Source organism: Stomoxys calcitrans, chromosome 4 (genome assembly GCF_963082655.1).
Source record: "Stomoxys calcitrans chromosome 4, idStoCalc2.1, whole genome shotgun sequence".
Lineage (NCBI taxonomy): Eukaryota > Metazoa > Arthropoda > Insecta > Diptera > Muscidae > Stomoxys > Stomoxys calcitrans.
In genome coordinates this window covers 108448731-108469466 of record NC_081555.1, presented here as the reverse complement: position 1 = coordinate 108469466, position 20736 = coordinate 108448731, and the positions used below count along the sequence as shown (strand labels likewise).

The following is a 20736-nucleotide window of genomic DNA, read 5'->3' as shown; positions in this document are numbered from 1 at the left end:
CCATTGGGAGATTAAGGGGTGAATCCCCGTGCGATTATGAGAGACGTCTTGACCTCCTGTACCACCTCGTGAAGGGCCATCTCCACCGACCTGCCTTTGAGGTATGCGAGTTGTGCCCCACTGAAGTTCTCCGGCGTCAGTCCCCCTCTCAACTTCAGGTAAATCAGTCTTTCCAGTGTTTTCAGCAAACACGATGACAGACTAATAGGCCTATAATCCTTCGTCGCACTGTGGTTTATTCTTCCCGACTTGGGGATAAATACCACCTTGACTTCCCTCTATGCCCTCGGTATGTAGGATCATGCCACGCTCGCACTAAAGTTCTGCTCAAGCCATGGCAGGGTGACTTCAAGGGACTCCTGCGGCAGTGCGGGATAATTCTCAGATCCGGCCGACTTAAATGGCCGGAAAGTGCGGACCGCCCACGCTATCTAATTCTCGTCAACGATGTATTGTGATGTCCTGATCGACGACATCTTCCTGGCCACCTGGGAAAGGAGCCTCCATCAAAAGCTCCACCGTCTCCTACCCACTCCCAGCGTAAGTCCCGCCCTCCCTCCTCAGGAAGCTAGGCGTGATGGGATCCATCGAGAGCATTTTGCGCTTTGCACTAGTGCGTCACGATACTAGTCCCAGCTCCTGCCGTGTTCTCTCTCTTGGCCTTATTAAAAAGTCTTCTGCTCTCCCTCCTAATCACCCTCAGTTCCTGTGACCACAATGACTGGCTGGTTTTACGTGGAGGTACTCTTTCGGGACATTCCTTCAAAAAGGCCTCGTTCAGGCATCCCGTGACAAGATCGACTGCGCTCTCCAGTCCCCTTGCTTCTTCCAGAGGCCCCCAATTTCTGCATCTGTTCCCTGAATTTCTCCCAGTCGGTCCTCCTCGGGTTTCTGTGTGGTAACCTCCTCCTCCTCTCGTGCTCGACCCGAAAACATATCCTATCCACACTATTTTATGCCAGACCAAAGGGGGTATAGGCCACCGATGCAGGTCGAAAGAAAATCCAGAGCTTTAATATTACCATCGGATGCGGATCCTTGACACCCTTCTGCCACTTGGCACCATTGAAACGCGCGAAGGAGTCATCCTCGCCTTTTTCGATGGCTTCCGATCGAGCTCGGAGAATCTTCCCTTCGACTAATAACCATCTCTCAGTGGATAGCCGACCTTCAGGATTGCTCCGGACCTGTAATTCAGGCGCTGATGATAAGCTGGCCAATTTCTTGGCCCTTTTGCCATCAGGTGCCTATGCAACGCCATCCGTTTGTTCCCTGGATTGGGCTTGTCATTTGAGTGACGTACCGTTGTCGGGAGGACACTCTCCTGACCACCCTTCCTGGCTCTAGCGGCGGGATCAACGAAATGCCTCGGATTAACAGTTTTGCCCTTTTTGGCCCTAGTATTATGCACACGTATTATGCTTCCACTGGCGGTCTCGGTATTGTCTGTAGCGTATGTGACATTTCCAGTTGTGTTTGCGTCGGTGTCAGTTCCGGTATCGTCCGATGTAGCAGAGGGAAGCATACGTTCCACGACAGTAGAACGTCATCATCATAGACTCTTACTTCCTGACGTGGAACATATGCTTGCGCATCAAACGCTTGTAACGTGGATGGCTCTAGACCCTCCATCTTCCTCAGATACGGTAACGAGCGTTTGAAGCCTTCTTCCCGTTTCTGCTCGTCCGCCTTCTGTACTTTCCTCCTGTCGCCCTGCGAGGTTCCCGCCACTCCACCAGGAGTTGAGGTTCCGGCTGCTGTCAGTTCTGAGGAGATTATCTGGACATCCTCTTCATCCGTTTTATAAAATTGGATCGGTCCAACTCCCGAGAGTCCATCGTAGGAATTTTCGCAAGGGGCGAGTCAATGTTGTCGTTTCGGGTCAGTATACTGGTGGAGAGTTTGGGTAAAATGTACGTTGTGTGCCTGCTTGTTGTGTATAACATGAGGTTGGGACCTGCAGATATTGCGTCCTTGCCGAACCTGTTGGTTCGGGTGGATTCACGGTACTAGACCGCTGACCACCTTCAGAGTTACTCTTCGTAATATTGTCACTCCTGTTTGTATTTTTGGGATAACTTTTAGTTCAGATTGAATCCGAAGTCACTGCATTCACCTAGGAAGCCATGGCGCCCTTGGGCATTATGATTTCCCAGGTGAATTCACCGACCCTAGATTCAACCCTTAAGCCCCCGCATCGCGACAAGATTGTTACCCCCCGTGGGGGTACCGTAAGGGGTTGGACATCGTTGCTCTAGATTAAACATGAGAAGCACATAAAATGCATATTTTTATCCAATTTGTAAAGGACAGTTTTATTTGACCTATATATGTATTAGGGTGGTTTTATCTCAAAGGGGAAAATCAATATCGATTTTGTTTGGCTGCAACACCTTAAATGTTTAATTTTGCTGGATTTTAAGATTCCCAAAATTTAAATACAATTGGAAGATGTTAACACGTGGTGCTGGGGCCTCAAAGTTTTGAAAATCGCGATTTTTTGGCTATTTGGTGACTTTGAGGACTTCGGCGACCCATATCTCTGAAAACGCTAAAGCTATTTGCCCCTGTCATACATCAAATTCACATGCTCTTTTTAACATTTTTTATTCAATAACGGAGAACGTAAGTAGTACTGATTTCGAGATAATGAAGCCAATGTCCCTAAAAACATGCAAGATAACCCTTGTTGTGATAGTCAGTCTGTCGTTTTTTACAATCAAGGTAGAAATCGCATTTATAATCCAATCATCATAAAAATTTGCATATATCACTTTCTAAGCCCATAGACAAACGCTATGAATTTTGGAAAAAAAATCAGTGCCACGACCTCATTTATGGTCAAAATATTGGAAGGCATACCTTAAATTGTTGGGAACATCAACATCACCGCGAAAAAATTTTTGCAAGTGTAAAACTTTTGACATTTAGTAAAAAAAAAATTGACCATATTGTCTTTTAGGTAACGGTGTGGTTTTATATCGAAATGGGCCAATTTTCAATTTTAAACCTTTCTTAATACCTCCGCTTTATGAAAATGGAAATAAATGACAATGCTTTGAATGCCAAAGTTTACGAAAAATTTAAGTAAATAGGGGTATCTTCATTGGAAAATTTTGCAAATTTTGATAAAAAAAAAAAATTTCATATTGAAAACGATACCATTTTTTAAAATGGTTTTGTAAAAGTTTTGTAAAATTTTAAGAATATAGTTTAAACATTGGCGGAATTATGAAATAAAAAAAAACAAAACTTTGATATTTTAAAATTAAACTATTCAATCCTCCTTAAATGTATACGATGACATGGTACATTTTCATGTTTTTTAGATCTCGTCTCCAGAGTACTAAATCATGTAAATCGGTGAAGTAGATCAAAAATTATAGTCCCTTGAATGTTTGAAAAGGGGAAAGCTTAAAGATTTAAAAACATTTTTTACCGTTCATATCAACAGCAATCAAAAGCAATCATTCGGCTTTTCTATGTTAATGAAATCTTGGTACAATAAAAGCATTAATCCAAATAGTCTTTTTTTCTATGAACAATACACAAGTATTTTTATTTGTTTTTATTGCATGTTTACTACACAATTATTTAAAGGCAAGTTATGGATGATTTTTAATAAAATTTAATATATGGTGGCTATAATTTAAAATAGGGTGCCAAAAGCACCGAAATGCCAATATTTTCCATTGTGAGAGAGTTACCGTTTGGCACATGAAAAAAGAATTTTACATCTCACCATAGTGAATTGCTTTCATTTGGCACACCACCCTATTAGCATATTTGATCAATCTATTGCGTGAGAGTGTGTGTGTATGGCTCTTTAGACATCTTTGCAGCAGAACAAATTTACCAATTTTTCGGGACTTTATACCTACTGTTGTTCACCTCGATTTACCTATGCTCAAGTCATTTTAATTTTCTCTTTCTCCTACGAAATAGAAAATTCCTCTCACTCCTCCTTTTCACATAAATTGTTTTTTTGTTTTTTTTTGTTTAAGGGTTTGCTTTTGTTGCCCTGTTGTTGCATAAATGCTGCCTTTTGCTAATTTCTCAAATACCTAATATGGCATCTCTGGTACTATGTTAGTCTACCAAAGTATGTTCTCTTCTAGTGGGGAGTTGTTTTTGGAGGTTGAAACTGGTGTCAAGGCTTTTTGCGCCTGCACTTTATGTTAGTTTTTCTTGGATAGTCGGTGCGCGAACAACTTAATTCGGAAAAATATTCGATGAGCAGAAACATAAAATCACCCCATTCCATTCTAACGGTATTTTGTGTGAAATCAAATGAGTATGTATTAAGAACATTTGGAGAGGGGAGTAGTGAAGACTTTTGCAATGCAATGTGTAAAACAAAAAAATACAAAAATAAACGTTGTGCGCGTCTAATTGTAACGGCACAAAAATTGCCTTGATATTGGCAACAAAAATGTATACAGTTAATAAAATGACGAGGACAGTAAGCTGCTAAAATTTTTTATTAGTGTGTGGAAAAAAAAGTTAAGAAAACCAAAATCCCTTGATAAATGATCCTTATAACCTAGTGTAGCCTGTTAATGACCATAAAATTTCAACAAAATAAAATACCTTGGTTTAACATTTAAAACAGTTATAATGGTAAGGGGGCAGCGGTGAAGCATAAATATTCGGTTGTCTGTATGCCTCTGCCGGCAGAGATGCTTGCCGTGTGTCGGGAAGGTTTATCGCATTTGGTCGTTCGTTTGGTGTTGTGCAAATTCGTGTCAAAAGTATTGAGTGGAAAGGAAGCGACATTTGACTGAGTGCAAAAAATAAGAGAAAATTTAATGAACAACTGGACTAAATAATAACGCAAAAAATGAGAGTGCTTTAAAAAAATGTCGGGAGTGTGTTCAAGAGAACGAGACAATAGATTAAGATGTTGTATGCAAAAACAAACATTTAAAGGGGAAACGGAAAATGACCAGAATAAGGGGAAACAGAAAGTGAAGCATTCATATTCGGTTGTCTGTATGCCTCTGCCGGTAAATATTTTTGTCGTGTGTCGGAACGGTTTATCGCAGTCGGTCGTTCGCTTGGTATTGTGCAAATTCGTGTCTAAAGAATTGAGTGAAAAGGAAACAACATTTGACAGAGTGCAAGAAATAAGAGAAAATTTAATGTACAAATGGACTATATAACAAGAACTCAACAAATGAGAGTGCCTTAAAAAAACTACGGGAGTGTGTTCAAGAGAACGAGACAACAGATCAAAATAGTTGCATGAGAAATTTGTGGGAAGAAAAAAACGATGTTGTATGCAAAAACAAACCTTAAAAGGAATTATGAAAAGTGACCAGAATAAGAAGAAACATAAAGTGAACAGACAAACCTATGTCGATGAGTATGTGAGACAGACCTATGTCGATGAGTATGTGAGACTGAGTGTGTGTATAAAAAAGAAACGTTCAATCAATGGAAAGTTTACCATCAAGCAAAATGATTGTGGTGATTGTAGAAAATAGAATTTAACAAAAATGGAATGATCTTTTTGCTGAAAACTGATTTAAGACCTTCAAAAGGTAAGCACAACTCAAGAAGTATTTTAATTATTATTTTGTCACTTAATACTAGGGAGAAAAATCTTTTGTACAGAGTTTTGTCCACAATTTAGTTCCATAGAAAATAGTGTAGAAATTTTTCCTTAAAAAGCTATGTATATAAGTCGAAATTATGTTTTTGTTGACAATATTGTGCAAATTTTTACATTTTTATGAAAAATTCAATGGTTTGTACCGTTGAATTTATTAGAAACTCATTATTATACTCTCCACCATAGAATGGGGGTATAGATTCTATGTTTTGAATGCGTGTGTGGCTCTTTAAACATTTTTGCAACAGAAGAATTCTACCAATTTTTCGTACAATTCTCGGACTTTATTCCGACTCTTGTGTACCTCGATTAACTTGTACTCAAGCCATTTAAATTTTCTTTTCCTCCTACGGAATAGATGTTTCCTCTCACTCCTCTTTTACCCAAGGCATTTTTTTTCGTTTGCTAAGGGGTTTGCTACTGCAAAATCTCTCCCTTTTGCTGTAGAAATCTTATGACATATTTTGTACAGAAATACCAACGATGCGGCCTTTTGCTAATTTTTCAAATACCTAATATGGCATCTCTGGTATTATGTTACTTAACCAAAATTATGTTCTCTTCTAGTGGGGAGTTGTTCTTGGAGGTTGACACTTGTGTTAAGGCTTTTTGCGCCTTAAAGAAAATGTCATTAACCTATTAAAGACGAATGAGTAGAAAAATAACCCAAGAATGAAGCTTAGAAAAATTCCAACTAGAGCTAGGAAAAAGGTATCCACATAAAATTTAGATTGACGTGAAGTGGACGACTTAAACGAGTTATAAACAATTCTCCCGTGTTATAAGGTTATATGTTGGGGGCAATTGGCTTGTCGAAAGTCGGCAATTTTTTACATCCAAAAATATCCAACAAAAAATGTTCTGAAAATTTTTACAATTGAAATTTCTGGTGTCTTTTAGTGTCTTGTTACATTTGATCTTTTTTATATTAAAAAAATTAATTTATGGCGATAAGCCAGCAGGTGCTATTTTATGTCTATGTAATTAAATCCACCTTTCTTCGCTAAATGATTATAAAATAGAAAAAAAAATGTTTTTTTTACCCACCACCGAAGGATGGGGGTATATTCATTTTGTCATTTTGTTTGCTACATATGGAAATATCCATTTCCGACCCTTTAAAGTATATATAATCTTGATCAGCGTAAAAATCTAAGGCGATCTAGCCATGTCCGTCCGTCCGTCTGTCTGTTGAAATCACGCTACAGTCTTTAAAAATAGAGATATTGAGCTGAAACTTTGCACACATTCCTTTTTGTCCATAAGCAGGTTAAGTTCGAAGATGAGCTATATCGGACTATATCTTGATATAGCCCTCATATAGACCGATCCACCGATTAAGGGGCTTAGGTCCATAGAAGCCACACTTATTATCCGATTTTGCTGAAATTTGGGACAGTGAGTTGTGTTAGGCCCTTGGACATCCTTCTTCAATTTGGCCCAGTTCGGTTCAGATTTGGATATAGCTGCCATATTGACCGATTTCTCAATTTAAGGCATTGGACACATAAAAGGCGCATTTATTGTCCGATGTCGCCGAAATTTGTGACAGTGAGTTAAGTTTAGCTTCTCGACATACTTTTGCAACAGATCGGTCCAGTTTTGAATGTAGCTGCCATATAGCCCATAAAAGGCGCATTTATTGTCCGATGTCGCCGATATTTGGGACAGTGAGTTGTGTTAGGACTTTCGATATCCTTCTGGAATATGGCCCAGATCGGTCCAGATTTAAATATAGCTGCCATATAGACCGATCTCTCGATTTAAAGTTTTGGGCCCATAAAAGGCGCATTTATTGTCCAATTTCGCCGATATTTGGGGCAGGGAGTTAAGTTAAACCCCTCGATATTCTTTTTCAATTTGGCCTAGATCGGTCCAGTTTTATGGCAGCCATATTCAAAACCTGAGAATTTCAGCGATGGTTTTCCCCTTCTAATGGTGGCAACATTTGTGAGGTACTATGCCATGTAAAACTTCTCTCCAAAGAGGTGTCGCACTGCGGCACGCCGTTCGGACTCGGCTATAAAAAGGAGGCCCCTTGTCATTGAGCTTAAACTTGAATCGGACTGCACTCATTGATATGTGAGAAGTTTGCCCCTGTTCCTTAGTGGAATGTTCATGGGCAAAATTTGCATTTGCATTTGCATTGTTCGATGTCGCCGAAATTCGGGATAGTGAGTTGTGTTGGGCGCTTTGACATTTTTCGTCAATTTGGCTCAGATCGGTCCAGATTTGGATGTAGTCACCATATAGATCGATCTCTCGATTTAAGGCTTTGGGACCATAAAAGGCGCATTTATTGTGTTAGGTTCTTCGACATTTTTCTGCAACTTGGCTCAAATCGGATCAGATTTGGATATAGTTGCCATATAGACCGATATCTCTATTTAAAGTCTTGGCCCCATAAAAGGGGCATTTATAATCAGATTTTACTGAAGTTTGACACAGTGACTTCTGACAGGCTTTTCGACATCCGTGTCGTATATGGTTCAGATCGGTTTATTTTTGATCAATGACAAATCGGTACATATTTCGATATAGCTGCTATGGGGCATAAGGTATGCATTTTTTTCCAAATTTTGACGAAAGGTGGTCCCTCTATGCTCGCACCTCATAATTCTATGGGTGGACCTCCTTCAGAGTTGAACACATGTTCGATAACCCGTTCGTTTACCAAATGCCTCACCTGGGAACGACGATTTGGTGGGATCCTACTGGATGCACAGCCGATATCGATGATTGTATAAGTTATCTCATCTCTGTTGTACTTCCTTGCCACTCCGGCGTAAGAGGGCGGCTCCTTACCTTCCTCAGCGACCATCTTCTCCTTCCGTGATGGCTGTGGCATCCTTTTGGAAGTCATAGTCCTCCATGAAGATTCAGGGGCCGTGCGCGCTTCCTTCGCTGCTGTTCCGATTTTGCGCTTCCGTAGAAATGCCTGGAATGTCAGTTCTATACCTTCCAGCATCCTACGCTTTCGCCCAACTGCGCTGCCGGTACACACTCCTCTGTCTCCTTCGTCGTGCACCGGATCGCTTTCTCGGTCTGCTTGTGAGCTTAGCAAAGCCATCGCTTACTTCGGCCGTCATACCGCTATTCTCATCTCTCGATTAGGCTGCGATGCTGTTTCGTAGACACTGTAGCTTTCTGAATCGGAAACAGTACTTTTACTTAAAGGCTGTGGACGAACTGAGTATCCCTCTGCTTTATCCGTATTTTCCTGATTTGCTAGTCTGACGACTGGTTGTGCGCTTGAAACATTACTCTCGACTACAGGGGTCAACGCACCTACACCTATAGGAGGGGAGGACAACATGCCACGGTCTGACGCCACCACCGCAGCTGTTGGGTCTTTGGAGTCCATTTTGAGCTTACTCCTGAAAGGATTCAAAATTCTTCCAAATAGCTACCTATTGCAAGATACAGATATTTTTCTTCGGTCATGCAGGCATGCAAACATCTGCGCTATGGTGGCTTCCATAATTCAATAAAACCGACACATAAATCGATCTTCTGATTTGACTTTTTAAGGCTCTAAAGGACGCTGTTATTAACCGATTTCGCCGACATTTTGTACATGGTGTTTTGCTATAGATTTCAACATTCACTTCCCTCATATGGTCGTAGTGTGTTTGTCTTTTACTTCTAGGTTAGGGTTAGATTAGGTTGAAAGGAGGGTGCGAATATTAATCCGCCCATGCCACTATGGACATACACCTATGACAGTAATCGGCTTGCTGTGCGTTATAAATACAAAAAAGTGACATCGAAAAAGAAAATATAACTCAGGAATTCCGTGCTACTTACAAAATCCCTATTTGTTTTCCATACCACAGTGTCTGTAAGCCACGAAAGCCGTGCAATGACATTGAAAATTCTCCGACACATCAAAACCTTCCATACATGCCTTACACATGCTATCACTTGCCGCACCGATTTTGCATAAATGAGTTCGTAGTCCTATTGGGTTCCCCAAAAAGTAATTGCGGATTTTTTAAAAGAAAGTAAATGCATTTTTAATAAAACTTAGAATGAACTTTAATCAAATATACTTTTTTTACACTTTTTTTCTAAAGCAAGCTAAAAGTAACAGCTGATAGCTGACAGAAGGAAGAATGCAATTACAGAGTCACAAGCCGTTGAAAAAATTTGTCAACGCCGACTATATGAAAAATCCGCAATTACTTTTTGGGCAACCCAATAACGGGATATGTTATGATACCGAAAGCTATACTGACCTCCTGCTTACTTACTTGCAGTAATAGCCTCATCTTCTCACAATCCGTATCACCCCTAGGATTTTTGTCATCCTACCGACTTTTTTGCTGTTCCACACCGCTATATGCCCGTTTGTAGCCCTCGTCCTCAACTCGGACTATGTCGCCCCGAAAGAATTCGGGTTAACCAAGTTTATTGGTGGATGTTCTCTGGCCTTCACTGCCAAATTATCAGCTTTTTTATTCCCCTTTATTGCGCTATGGCCCGGTACCCAAATGATGTTGCTTTTGACATCTAACATTGATGCTAAATAGGTATAGATCCAATAGAAATACACATTTTTTCAATATTGAAAATTTGCCAAAATTCTTCTGTTATTGTGAAGTTGGTAAAGATACCTCAAACTTTTTTTTGAAAATTGTGGTCGCCACTGGGTACAGGGACGAACCTTTAACTTTTGGCGGTAACATTTGGTTAAAGTCAGAGCTGAATTTTGTACTGCTTGCCAACACACTATTTATGGGCCGATCCTACAAAGTGTGGTTGTCTTTGGTTATATCTTAGTTCTGAAGTGAAAGTTTCATCGAATCCGCTTCAATATTTTGATTATTTTTTTGCACTAATTTTAATTTGCGTGTTTTCATCAAGAAATGGAGCCAAAATTTGTACTAATTTTTTTAAAAACATATTCATCTAAAAATTTGTGAAAAATTAGAACGATATCTGTGGTAGTTTTGGTTTTATGATGTTTTCAATTTGAATTTTATTTTTCACAAAAATTATAAAATCAAACCATAATGCTCATTTGAAAGCCCGAACAAAATGTTGAAGGCTCACCAATTGGCACCTGGAACTTCTAGAATTTTTACATATACACTGGGCAAACATGAAGAAGGATGTTGAGTGGCCAAACACAACTCACTGACCCAAATTTCAGCGAAATTGGACAGTAAAAGGACCTTTAATGGACCCAACAACTTAAATCAAGAGACCGGTCTATATGACAGCTATATCCAAATCTGTGTGACCTTACACAACTCACTGTCTCAAATTTCACCAAAATCTGATAGTAAATGTGGTTTTCTGTCCTAAGACCTTAAATCGGCTGATCGGTCGATATGGGGGCTATATCTAGATATTGTCCCATATGGCCCATCTTCGAACTTAACCTGCCTATGGACAAAGAAAGAATCTGTGCAAAGTTTCAGATCAATATCTTCCTTTTTGAAGAGTGTAGCGTGATTTCAACAGACAGACGGACGGAAATGGTTAGATCGTCTTAGATATTCACGACGATCAAGTATATATATATACTTTATAGGGTCAGAAATGGATATTTCGATATGTTGCAATCGAAATGACAAAATGAATATTGGATATAAAAATAGAAATTCATTAAAATTTAGTCTTAGATAAAATTTATTTGAAATTTTGTCTTTAGAAAGATTTTATTAAAATTTTGTTTTTAGCAAAAATTTCATTAAATGTTTGTCTTCAAATTTTGTCATTCAAATTTTAAATTTAGAAAAATTTCACTGGCATATTGTCTTAAGAAAATACATTGATTAAATTTTTGCCTTTAGAAAAAAACAATTTCATTGTTTTAAAAAATTCCGATTTGGATGACATTTAACAAGAGATGCTTTTTTATGATTTCCAACAACTAAATATTCCTAAGTATGGTTGAAACCGGTGTATAATCTGATTAGCTGTCATATAAACCGATATGGGGTCTTAACTTATTAAGCCTCTAGAGGGCGCAATTGCTATCCGATTTAGCTTGTTTCGACTTGTTTCGTTATGACTCTAACAACTGTACTAAGTAAGGTTCAAATCGGTCCATAACCTGATATAGCTCCTATATAAACCGATCTTTCTTATTCTTATCCGATTTGGCAGATTTTCAACAACTGTGGAAAATATGGTTTAAATTGGACCATAACCTGATATAGCTACCATATAAACCGATCTTGGATCTTGATTTCTTGAGAGGTCGCAATTTTTATCCAATTTGGCTCACATTTTGCATGACGTGTTTTGTTATGACTTCCAACAACTGTGCTTAGTATGGTTGAAATCGGTACATAACATGATAAAGCTGTCACTTAAACCGATCTGGGATCTTGACTTCTTGACCCTCTAGAGGGCGTAATTATTATACCATTTGGCTGAAATTTTGTACAACGGCTTCTCCCATGACCTTCAATATATGTGTCAAATATGGTCTAAATCGGTCTACAGCCCGATACAGCTGCCCTATAAACCGATCTCCCTATTTTACTTTTTGAGCCCCAGAGATCGCAATTTTTATTTGAAATTTTACATAATGACTTCTTCTATGGTCTCCAACATTCAATTCAATTAGCATAGCATTTTTTATACCCACCACCGTAGGATAGGGGGTATATTCGTTTAGTCATTTCGTTTGCAGGACATTAAAATATCAATTTGCGACCCTACAAGGTATATATATTTCGGATCGTCGTAAAATTCTAAGACGATTTAACGATGTCCGTGTGTCTGTCCATCTATCCGTCGGTTGTAATCACTCTTCAGGCTTAAAAAGTTAAGATATTGAGCTGAAATGAAATAGACCATTCACCCGATAAAGGGTCTAAAGCCCATAAAAGGTTTATTTTTTATCCGATTTTACTGAAATTTAAAACAGTGAGTATTTTTGTTTTAAATTTCAGTAAATATGGTTCAGATTGGACTATATTTAGATATAGCTGCCATATAGACCGATCTCGCGATAATGGGTCTGAAGCCCATAAAAGCCCTATTTATTAACCGATTTCGCTAAAATTTGAGACAGTGGGTAGCCCGGCCGAACTTTATGCCTTTTTAATTGCTTTCTTTTATCCTTTGTTTGCCTAAAAAGAGATGCCGAAAAAAGAACAAGATAAATGCGATCAATGGTGAAGAGTATTTAAGATTCGGCCTGGCTGAACTTAACACATTTTGACCTGTTTTGAATTGAAATAAAAACATTCTTCTTGTTTATGTAAAACTTTATTTACGAAAAAAATGTTTCATTGATGATAATACATTTAAAAAAAAATCAGACTTAAACTAAATTTATGGGCATTCTCTCGAAATAAAATGTACAAATACATACTTATGCTCAATCAAATACTTAATTTAAAAAAATCTACATAACAATATTTATTGCAAATAGAAAATTTGATTGTTTCTTTAAGAAAATTATCGATATAATAAATATATAATAAAAAAAACCGAAAATGCATAAAACCGAAAGTACACTTAATGGGGACAATTTTCATATTTGCCATTTTTTTTAGTATTTTGTCTTTTTCTTTGTTCTTTTCGCTGCTTGTATGCATGTTGTTGTTGTTTTTTGTTTGGTATTCATTTGTTTTTTTATTTTTAAACTTAATGCTTAACTAAATTATAAATATATTGCTTAAGAAGCTTAAAACTTGTTGGTTGCAAATTTCAAATTGATGACAACATTAAGTTTGGATGGGGGTGGATGGGAGTTAGAGGAGAAGGAGAAGGGGGTTGATTTTTTGGCGACAGGGGTTTTCAATTACAGCTACACATCATCGGGTTTTCACTTTCTGTTGTTGGTTTCTAAACATATACATATTAATTTTCCATTAACGCCTAAAGCAGTCCTACAAATTCATTGATTCTCACAACAATTGAAATGATTGAAAAAACAAAACTTCTTAACAGGATTTCTTTTGCTATGCATTGACATAATATTTTACTGGTTTTGTGTTTTGCTCCATTAGTTTTTGCCTAGGATTAAAGATTTAATTGGAATTGGGAGTTAAGTTTTATATGTCAGTCCTTATTTTCCAAATAAATTTTCAATACTTGGTAAATAGTTTCACTAGTACCCTTTAGATTAGATTTTAAAAAATAACTTTTAGGATTCTCTAAGCGGCATTTTTTCATAAATTTCTCTATATCTTTTTTAAATATTTAGCTTTCCTTGCTGTATTCTGTATCTTGTGGGGTTGAATAAAAATTCTTTTTCCAAATAAATATTTATAAAAAACTTTGTAAAATTCTTGTTCCTTTTTTATTTTTTTGGTTCTCATTTCTTTTGGGTGTTGACAACAAAGCCTAAAAATATTTAAAAATTATATCTTGTATGTGTGAGTTCTGTTTTTTTTTTTGCAACGTCCACTTTTTGAAAAGCAACTGTTTTGGTTTTTTTCTCAAAATTTTGCAATTTTTTTAAGATTTTTTTAAGTTTTTTTCTTTTTATTGGTTTTATCTTAAAATCTACAAAATATATAGTATTTTGTTGTTGTTTGGTATTTATGTATATATATATGTTGCATTAAATATTGTTTATATATATTATTTTTTATTTTTTTGTAATTCTTTTCTAAATATGAATGTTTGGTTTTCAAATAGTTCTTTTGCTTTCCTTTAAGAATATTTGTGTCAAAAACTATTATATAGTTTTCTCTCTATTTATCTTTATTATTCAAACATTTTCCTTTTGTCTGTTTCAACAAAAACGTTTGCCTTCATTTGCATTTGTCTGTTTGTGGTGTTTTAATTTGGGCATCATTTGTAGTGGCGGTCTCTCAATCGAATAATGCCATGCTGGAGGTGGGTACAACTTCCAATAGTAATTGCAGGAATAATGTTACTTTGTCTGCAAATAGCATAGAAAGATATTAAAATATTAAAATTTAGTTTTCCACAAAAATATTTCGTAAATTTGGTAAAAAAAAAGATTGCATACTTTAAGGATATAGTATAAAAATATTGCATACCCAAAGAGGATAGAAAGAACTGAGCAACTTATTTTCTCTCAAAATTTGATAGCAAATTTGAAGCTTGTAGGTGTCTGACGAAAAAATTTAAAAAATTAAACCAAATATTGGAGCCCAAAGACTGCCCAAAACCCTATATATGGACATTAAACCAGAGTTTCCTTCGCGGGAATAATGAATATTTGGAAAATTCAAACGGCGCAAACAGCATGACATTGAGAGCAACTTTAGGCATTAGTGGGACCAGCATACTTTCAATGTTGTACGAACATTTGACCGTCAAAAAATTTTTTCGTATTGGATCCCACATAATTTGTCAATCGCTCATGTCGATTGGTCGAAAGAAATGCTCCAAAAACACGATCGCGTTGCTTCGAAACACGTCTATGACATCGTGACAGGTGATAAATCGTTGATTTACGCGTTATGGCCCGAAAGTAAACAGCAGCCGACTGTATGGGTGTTTCAAGATGAGCCAAATCCAACAAAAGTTGCTCGCGCAGGAAACATTTCCAAGCAAATGATCGCCTGTTTTTTTCGAAAAAACTAGACATGTCACAATCGTGCCACTTGAACAACGCAGAACAGTCAATTCTGAGTGGTACAGAATCATTTGTTTGCCAGTTGTCTTAAAATAAATCAGGAAAACCAACCGTCGAAGACGGATCACTCTTTACCACGATAATGTGAGCCATTGTGTGGCTCCAACAACTGCATTTTTGAACACTCAAAACATCGATGTGATGAGTTTCGATTTGATGGCACCAAATGACTTTATTTTATTCCCGTACGTAAAAAAATAAAATGAGAGGTCAACGTTTTGCGATATCTAAAGAAGCGGTTGATGCGTTCATTGACAGCAGAATTCTGCTTCCGGAATGTTCTTAGATAACTCTCATCTATCTATGTAAATTAATTTGTGTTTGTTTGTTTGATAACGGGGTTTGTAAATTTGTTTATTCCGTATAGACTTAAAAAAGGCTAAACCGATTTCTTTGAAATTGTCACAGATTGTGGCGAATAGTCCGGATGGACTATAGGCTACATAATATTTTGATATCGCAAGAGGGCGGACCCTCCTCTTTACCCCAAAAGTACAGCCAAAAAATAAAAGTGGAGCGATTGGGACAATATGGGACTCAAATGAAAGGTTTAAAGGTAGAATATAAAGATAGAATATAAATTTGTTATCAAAAGATGGGTCGAAGTACCTAGGGGGCGGCTCCAACCCCAAAACCCCCCAAAATAGGTATATTGGACGATAATGACAATATGGGATTCGAATGAAAGGTATTCGGAAATAGATTACGAATATGGTCAGGAAGGACGTATAGGCTTTATATTTTTTTTGATATCGAAAGGGGGCGGACCCTCCTCCTTGCCCAGAAAATACGACTCAAAAATAAAAGTGGACCGATCGTTACAATGTGGAACTCAAATGAAAGGTATTCAGGAGTAGAGTTCGAACTTTATATCAAACCAGTAAGGAAAGGCAAAAGTAGGGCGGTGCCGACTTTATAATACCCTACACCTTCACTATAGGTACAAAGTGGGAACTATGATGGACCTCGCCGGGTGTGTTCAAATATGTTCAAACTGTAATAACTACGGTTAACAAATGAAAACATTATTGCAAATTACCCAAAATTTGACGAACATATATATGGGAGCTATATCTAATTCTAAATCGATTTCGAGTAAACTTTTCAGATAATGTGGTACTCGTCGAGAAAAGCGTTGTGCAAAATTTTGGCAAGATTGATCAACAAATGCGATTGCAATGGCTCTAGAAGTGAAAATCGGGCGATATACATATATGACAGCTATATCTAAATCTGAATCTATTTCTATGATATTCACCAGTAATGTCGAGAGTCAAGAGAAAATCCTTCCTAACAAATCTCAAGAGAATAGATTAACAAATGACCAAATTATTGGTATAGTAGTCCAAATCAGACATGCGAAAAACATGCCCATACCAAATTTGAAGACGATCGGATGGAAATTGCGACCTGTAGTTTGTACACAAATTAACATGGACAGACGGACAGACAGACAGACATAGCTAATATCGAATCAGAATGTGATTCTGAGTCGATCGGTATACTTATAAATGGGTCTGTCTCTCTTCCTTTTGGCTGTTACAAACTTATTCACTAAGTTATAATACCCTGTACCACAGTAGAGGTGTAGGGTATAAATATGGGTCCAAGTGAATGGGGGCCCCTGACCATAAAACACCCTATCAATGTTATAGCCGTTAAGCCACGCCAAGCGAGGAGCACTTACAATTAAATTAGAGCCATCTATTGGCTTTTTACAATTGGATTTAGTTGGGACACAGGACACATACCGCTTTGGCCAATATGGGTATGAGTACAAATCTGACATAAAAATTTATTCCTTGATAGCTAAGGGGCCTCCTGACCCTCCAAAACCCCCCAGCAAGACATATTTACCCATTGGGAAAATATGGGTATCAAATGAAAGTATTTTAATGTGTAGTAAAAAAAAGACGGCCCATCTTTAAACCCACCCGAACGGATATGTTTACCGGATATGTTTAGTCACAACACAACCCTCAACAACACCACCCCCAACAGGTGGAGATACAAGTTGCCTACAGTGGAACCTGTCTCCTTGGGAGGAGTGAATGTTCCATTGACAGAAAGTAAAATACCTGGGTGTTTTGCAGGACAGGAAATTGAACTTCAAATCCAACATTTTGGAAATGGCAAGAAAGGCAACTCTTGGGGGTTTAAGACCGCGTGTCATGCATTGGGTTTATATTGCAGTTGTCGTGCGGTGTTGTGTCTGGTGGAAGGCGCTTCAAAAGTTCACCTACTGCTCAATATTTAACTAAAGGATAGCTTGTATGTGCATCACAGCCGCACTGAGGACGACGCCATCTGATGCACTGAATTTAATGCCACACCTTATGCCTCTGGACATTGTGGCTAGACAAATTGCAGCCACAATGTCCAGAGGCATAAGATGTATCATTAACCACTGTCGTCAGGTTAAGGGACGGACACAGTGTTATCCTTGACACAATATCCGATGTTCCAGGCAGCATGGATTACACCTTACCTGAGCTGCTTTGATAAAAAGTACTGTACCACTATTTCTGAAAGAACCGATTGGAACTACGATATCCCTGGTAACAGAAGTTACATAGACTTCTATACGGATGATTCTAAGCTAGGTTGGGTTTGGCGTGTACTTTGAAAAACTTGAACTGGTCATATCGATTAGATTACCCGATCACTGCAGTGAGTATCAAGCGGAGATCTTTGCAATTAAGAAGTTGGTGGAATGGCTAACGACGATTGGTATAAATATCTTCTCAGACAGCCCGGCAGCCATTAGATCCTTGGAGAAAGTATTTCTGAACACAAAAACCGCCCTCGACTGTCGCAAATCTCTCAACGAAATGGGTGAGCAGTTCAAAATGCACCTGTTCTCTGTGCCGGGCCATAGAGATATCGCAAGGAATTGTAAAGCAGTCGAGCTTGCGAGACTAGGAACTACCCTACACATTCCAGGGATACTGGTATCTGTGAGTATGCCTCTAGCAATATCTAAGCTAAGTTTTTAGGACCAGGCTCGAAGGACAACGAATGATTGATGGTCACAAAGAGGGGGCTGTGAGCATTCCAAAACCATGTGGCCTAATCTAGACTTGAAGAGGTCTACCGCTTTGCTGTCATTGGCTAGAACAGACGTCTCAGTCATTGTGACATTCACGACAGGTGACTCTCTAATCGAAAAACATGGTGACAGACTGAACGTTGCCAGTATCGACTTTTGCAGAACCTGTGAGGACATCGAAGAAGAAGAGACTATAGAACACCTTCTGCGTATGTGTCCCGTGCTAGCAGTCTGAAGGAGATCCACTTTAGGTTCTCATTTCTTTGAGAACCTGTCTGATTTAGCGAATGTAAACATTCGCAAGTTATTGGGCTTTTTAAAGCGATTCGGTAGGAACTAGAAGGCATCTTTCTTCTTCTGTTCTTGTGGTATCACAATGGACGAAAACGTCAAAGTGTGTCTGATGGCAGACTGTCATATATACCTAACCCAACCCTAACCTAGATAAGATTTTAGAAGATATTAATTTATGATATAATATTGTATATATTGATCGCATTGGAGGCCACCGTAGCGCAGAGGTTAGCATGTCCGCCTATGACGCTGAACGCCTGGGTTCGAATCCTGGCGAGACCATCAGTAAAAATTTTCAGCGGTGGTTTTCCCCTCCTAATGCTGGCAACATTTGCCGTGTAAAACTTCTCTCCAAAGAGGTGTCGCACTGCGGTACGCCGTTTGGACTCGGCTATAAAAAGGAGTCCTCTTACCATTGAGCTTAAACTTGAATCGGACTGCACTCATTGATATGTGAGAAGTTTGCCCCTGTTCCTTAGTGGAATGTTCATGGGCAAAATTTGCATTTGCATATTGATCGCATTAATTGAATATGTGGCGATACTGACATCACCCAATTGGTCAGCTGAAAAAAATCCTTTATATGGTTACACTTACTCATAAATCTCGGTGTCATTCCAAGTTTTACAAATGGTATGTAGAAAATCAAACCGGCAAAGATGAACAGTAACGCGTAGAGATACTCAATGCGGGGTGAATCGATGATGGGTGCCACCACCAGATACATAGAGATCACCAGGACCACAACGGGAATGATAATAGGCACTTTATATGGCCTTGGATAGTTGGGTTTGGTGAAGCGCATCACAATGAGGGCCAACATGGAGCCGCCATAGAATATCCAAGCAGTGAAACTGAAGAAATCAATCAGTGAGTCTATGGTGCCATAGAGGACCATGGCGGCAGCAATGAGAGACTGAAGAGAAAAGCAAATATAAAATTAAGTTAAAATTTCTTAAAAATGAATACAAAATTACTCACATGGAATATAAGACCAGGGGCTGGGGTCAAACGGCGTACATGGACATATGAGAGAATATCCAGTAAATGACCTTCGCGTGAGGCAGCAAAACATAATCTGTAAGTAAAATGTAATAAAAAGCACCCAATTAGTAAGTAATTTTTTTTTTTTGTAATGCTTCAACTTACCTTCCCGCTGCAAACAGTGTTCCATTGGCACTGCCAAATGTACTGACCGTTACACTCAAAGGCATTAACCAGGCCATTACGCCCAATATACGGTTGCCAAAGGTGACTGCGACAGCCTCGGATTGTACCATTTCGGTGGGTGACATTGCCGCTAAATAGGAAATATTGATGAGAGCATAGCACAAAGTTACCAAGGGTATACCAATCACTATGGACCTGGGCAAATTCTTGCTGGGATTCTTAATCTCCTCGGTGACATAGTTGAGATTGTTCCAACCATCGTAGGCCCATAGACCCGTATAGAAAGCTGTGGCCACAGCTCCCACATTGGGTGTGGGTCCATTAAATGCATTTGCCAGATGCTGAGTATTGCCCTGGATGAGTTTCCAGGCACCGCCGCATATGACAATGAGGACAGCTACCAGTTTGGCTGCGGTGAATACGTTTTGGACCGCCATGCCCAAATTAACACTATAACAGTTAACAAACAAAATCATCACTGGTGGGGGGACGGGGCGTTGAGGGTTTATTGATTTTTTTTTTTGTTTGGTGGGAAGAGAAGGAGGAGAACAAAGATTAATGGGTTTGCTTGTTTTTGAGTTTGTTTTGCCATTTCTTTTTGAGTTTTTGATTTCTTGATTGGGGAGGATTTCAGATTATTTTTTTTCTTTTGAAATTGACACACTAGTCTTTTCAATTCAACAAACAGGGGGAGAGTGTGTGTAAGAGCGAGAGAACGAGAGAGAGCGATAGTTGGGATAACTCACCTATTGCTACTAATGCAACCATTTTAACAACCGACATTGGTGGATCACATTCGGAGACAAATGCCTCGACGGCGTACTGTGCAAATGAGAGACAAATTATTGCCATTTGCGATGGCTTTAAGACTAGAGTGGATACCCATGAGAATAGGAACGCCGGGGCTGGTCCATATGCGTCCATAAAATATGCCCATTCAGCACCCGACGATGTATTCATAGTACCTAATTCAGCGTATGCCAGGGCACCTGTAACATTTAGAAGAAAGGGGAAAATTAAAATTTAAAA

General features: G+C 38.5%; 1 protein-coding gene across 3 annotated transcripts in view; it reads right to left on the bottom strand.

Moving 5' to 3' along the window:
• Positions 1-13810: 13810 nt before the first annotated feature.
• The window catches only part of LOC106081313 (b(0,+)-type amino acid transporter 1), a 159255-nt gene continuing 152329 nt past the window's right edge, over positions 13811-20736 (bottom strand). For 2 of the 3 annotated variants that reach the window (XM_013243197.2, XM_013243196.2), the window contains exons 4-8: positions 20454-20696; positions 19687-20185; positions 19519-19615; positions 19135-19453; positions 13811-14471 (exon numbers count right to left, since the gene is read on the bottom strand). In XM_013243197.2, the coding sequence (XP_013098651.1) occupies positions 14401-14471; positions 19135-19453; positions 19519-19615; positions 19687-20185; positions 20454-20696 (1229 nt within the window). In that variant the 3' untranslated portion in view covers positions 13811-14400. The remainder of the gene's footprint in view (positions 14472-19134; positions 19454-19518; positions 19616-19686; positions 20186-20453; positions 20697-20736) is intronic. The other variant, XM_013243198.2, reaches the window with a different exon arrangement.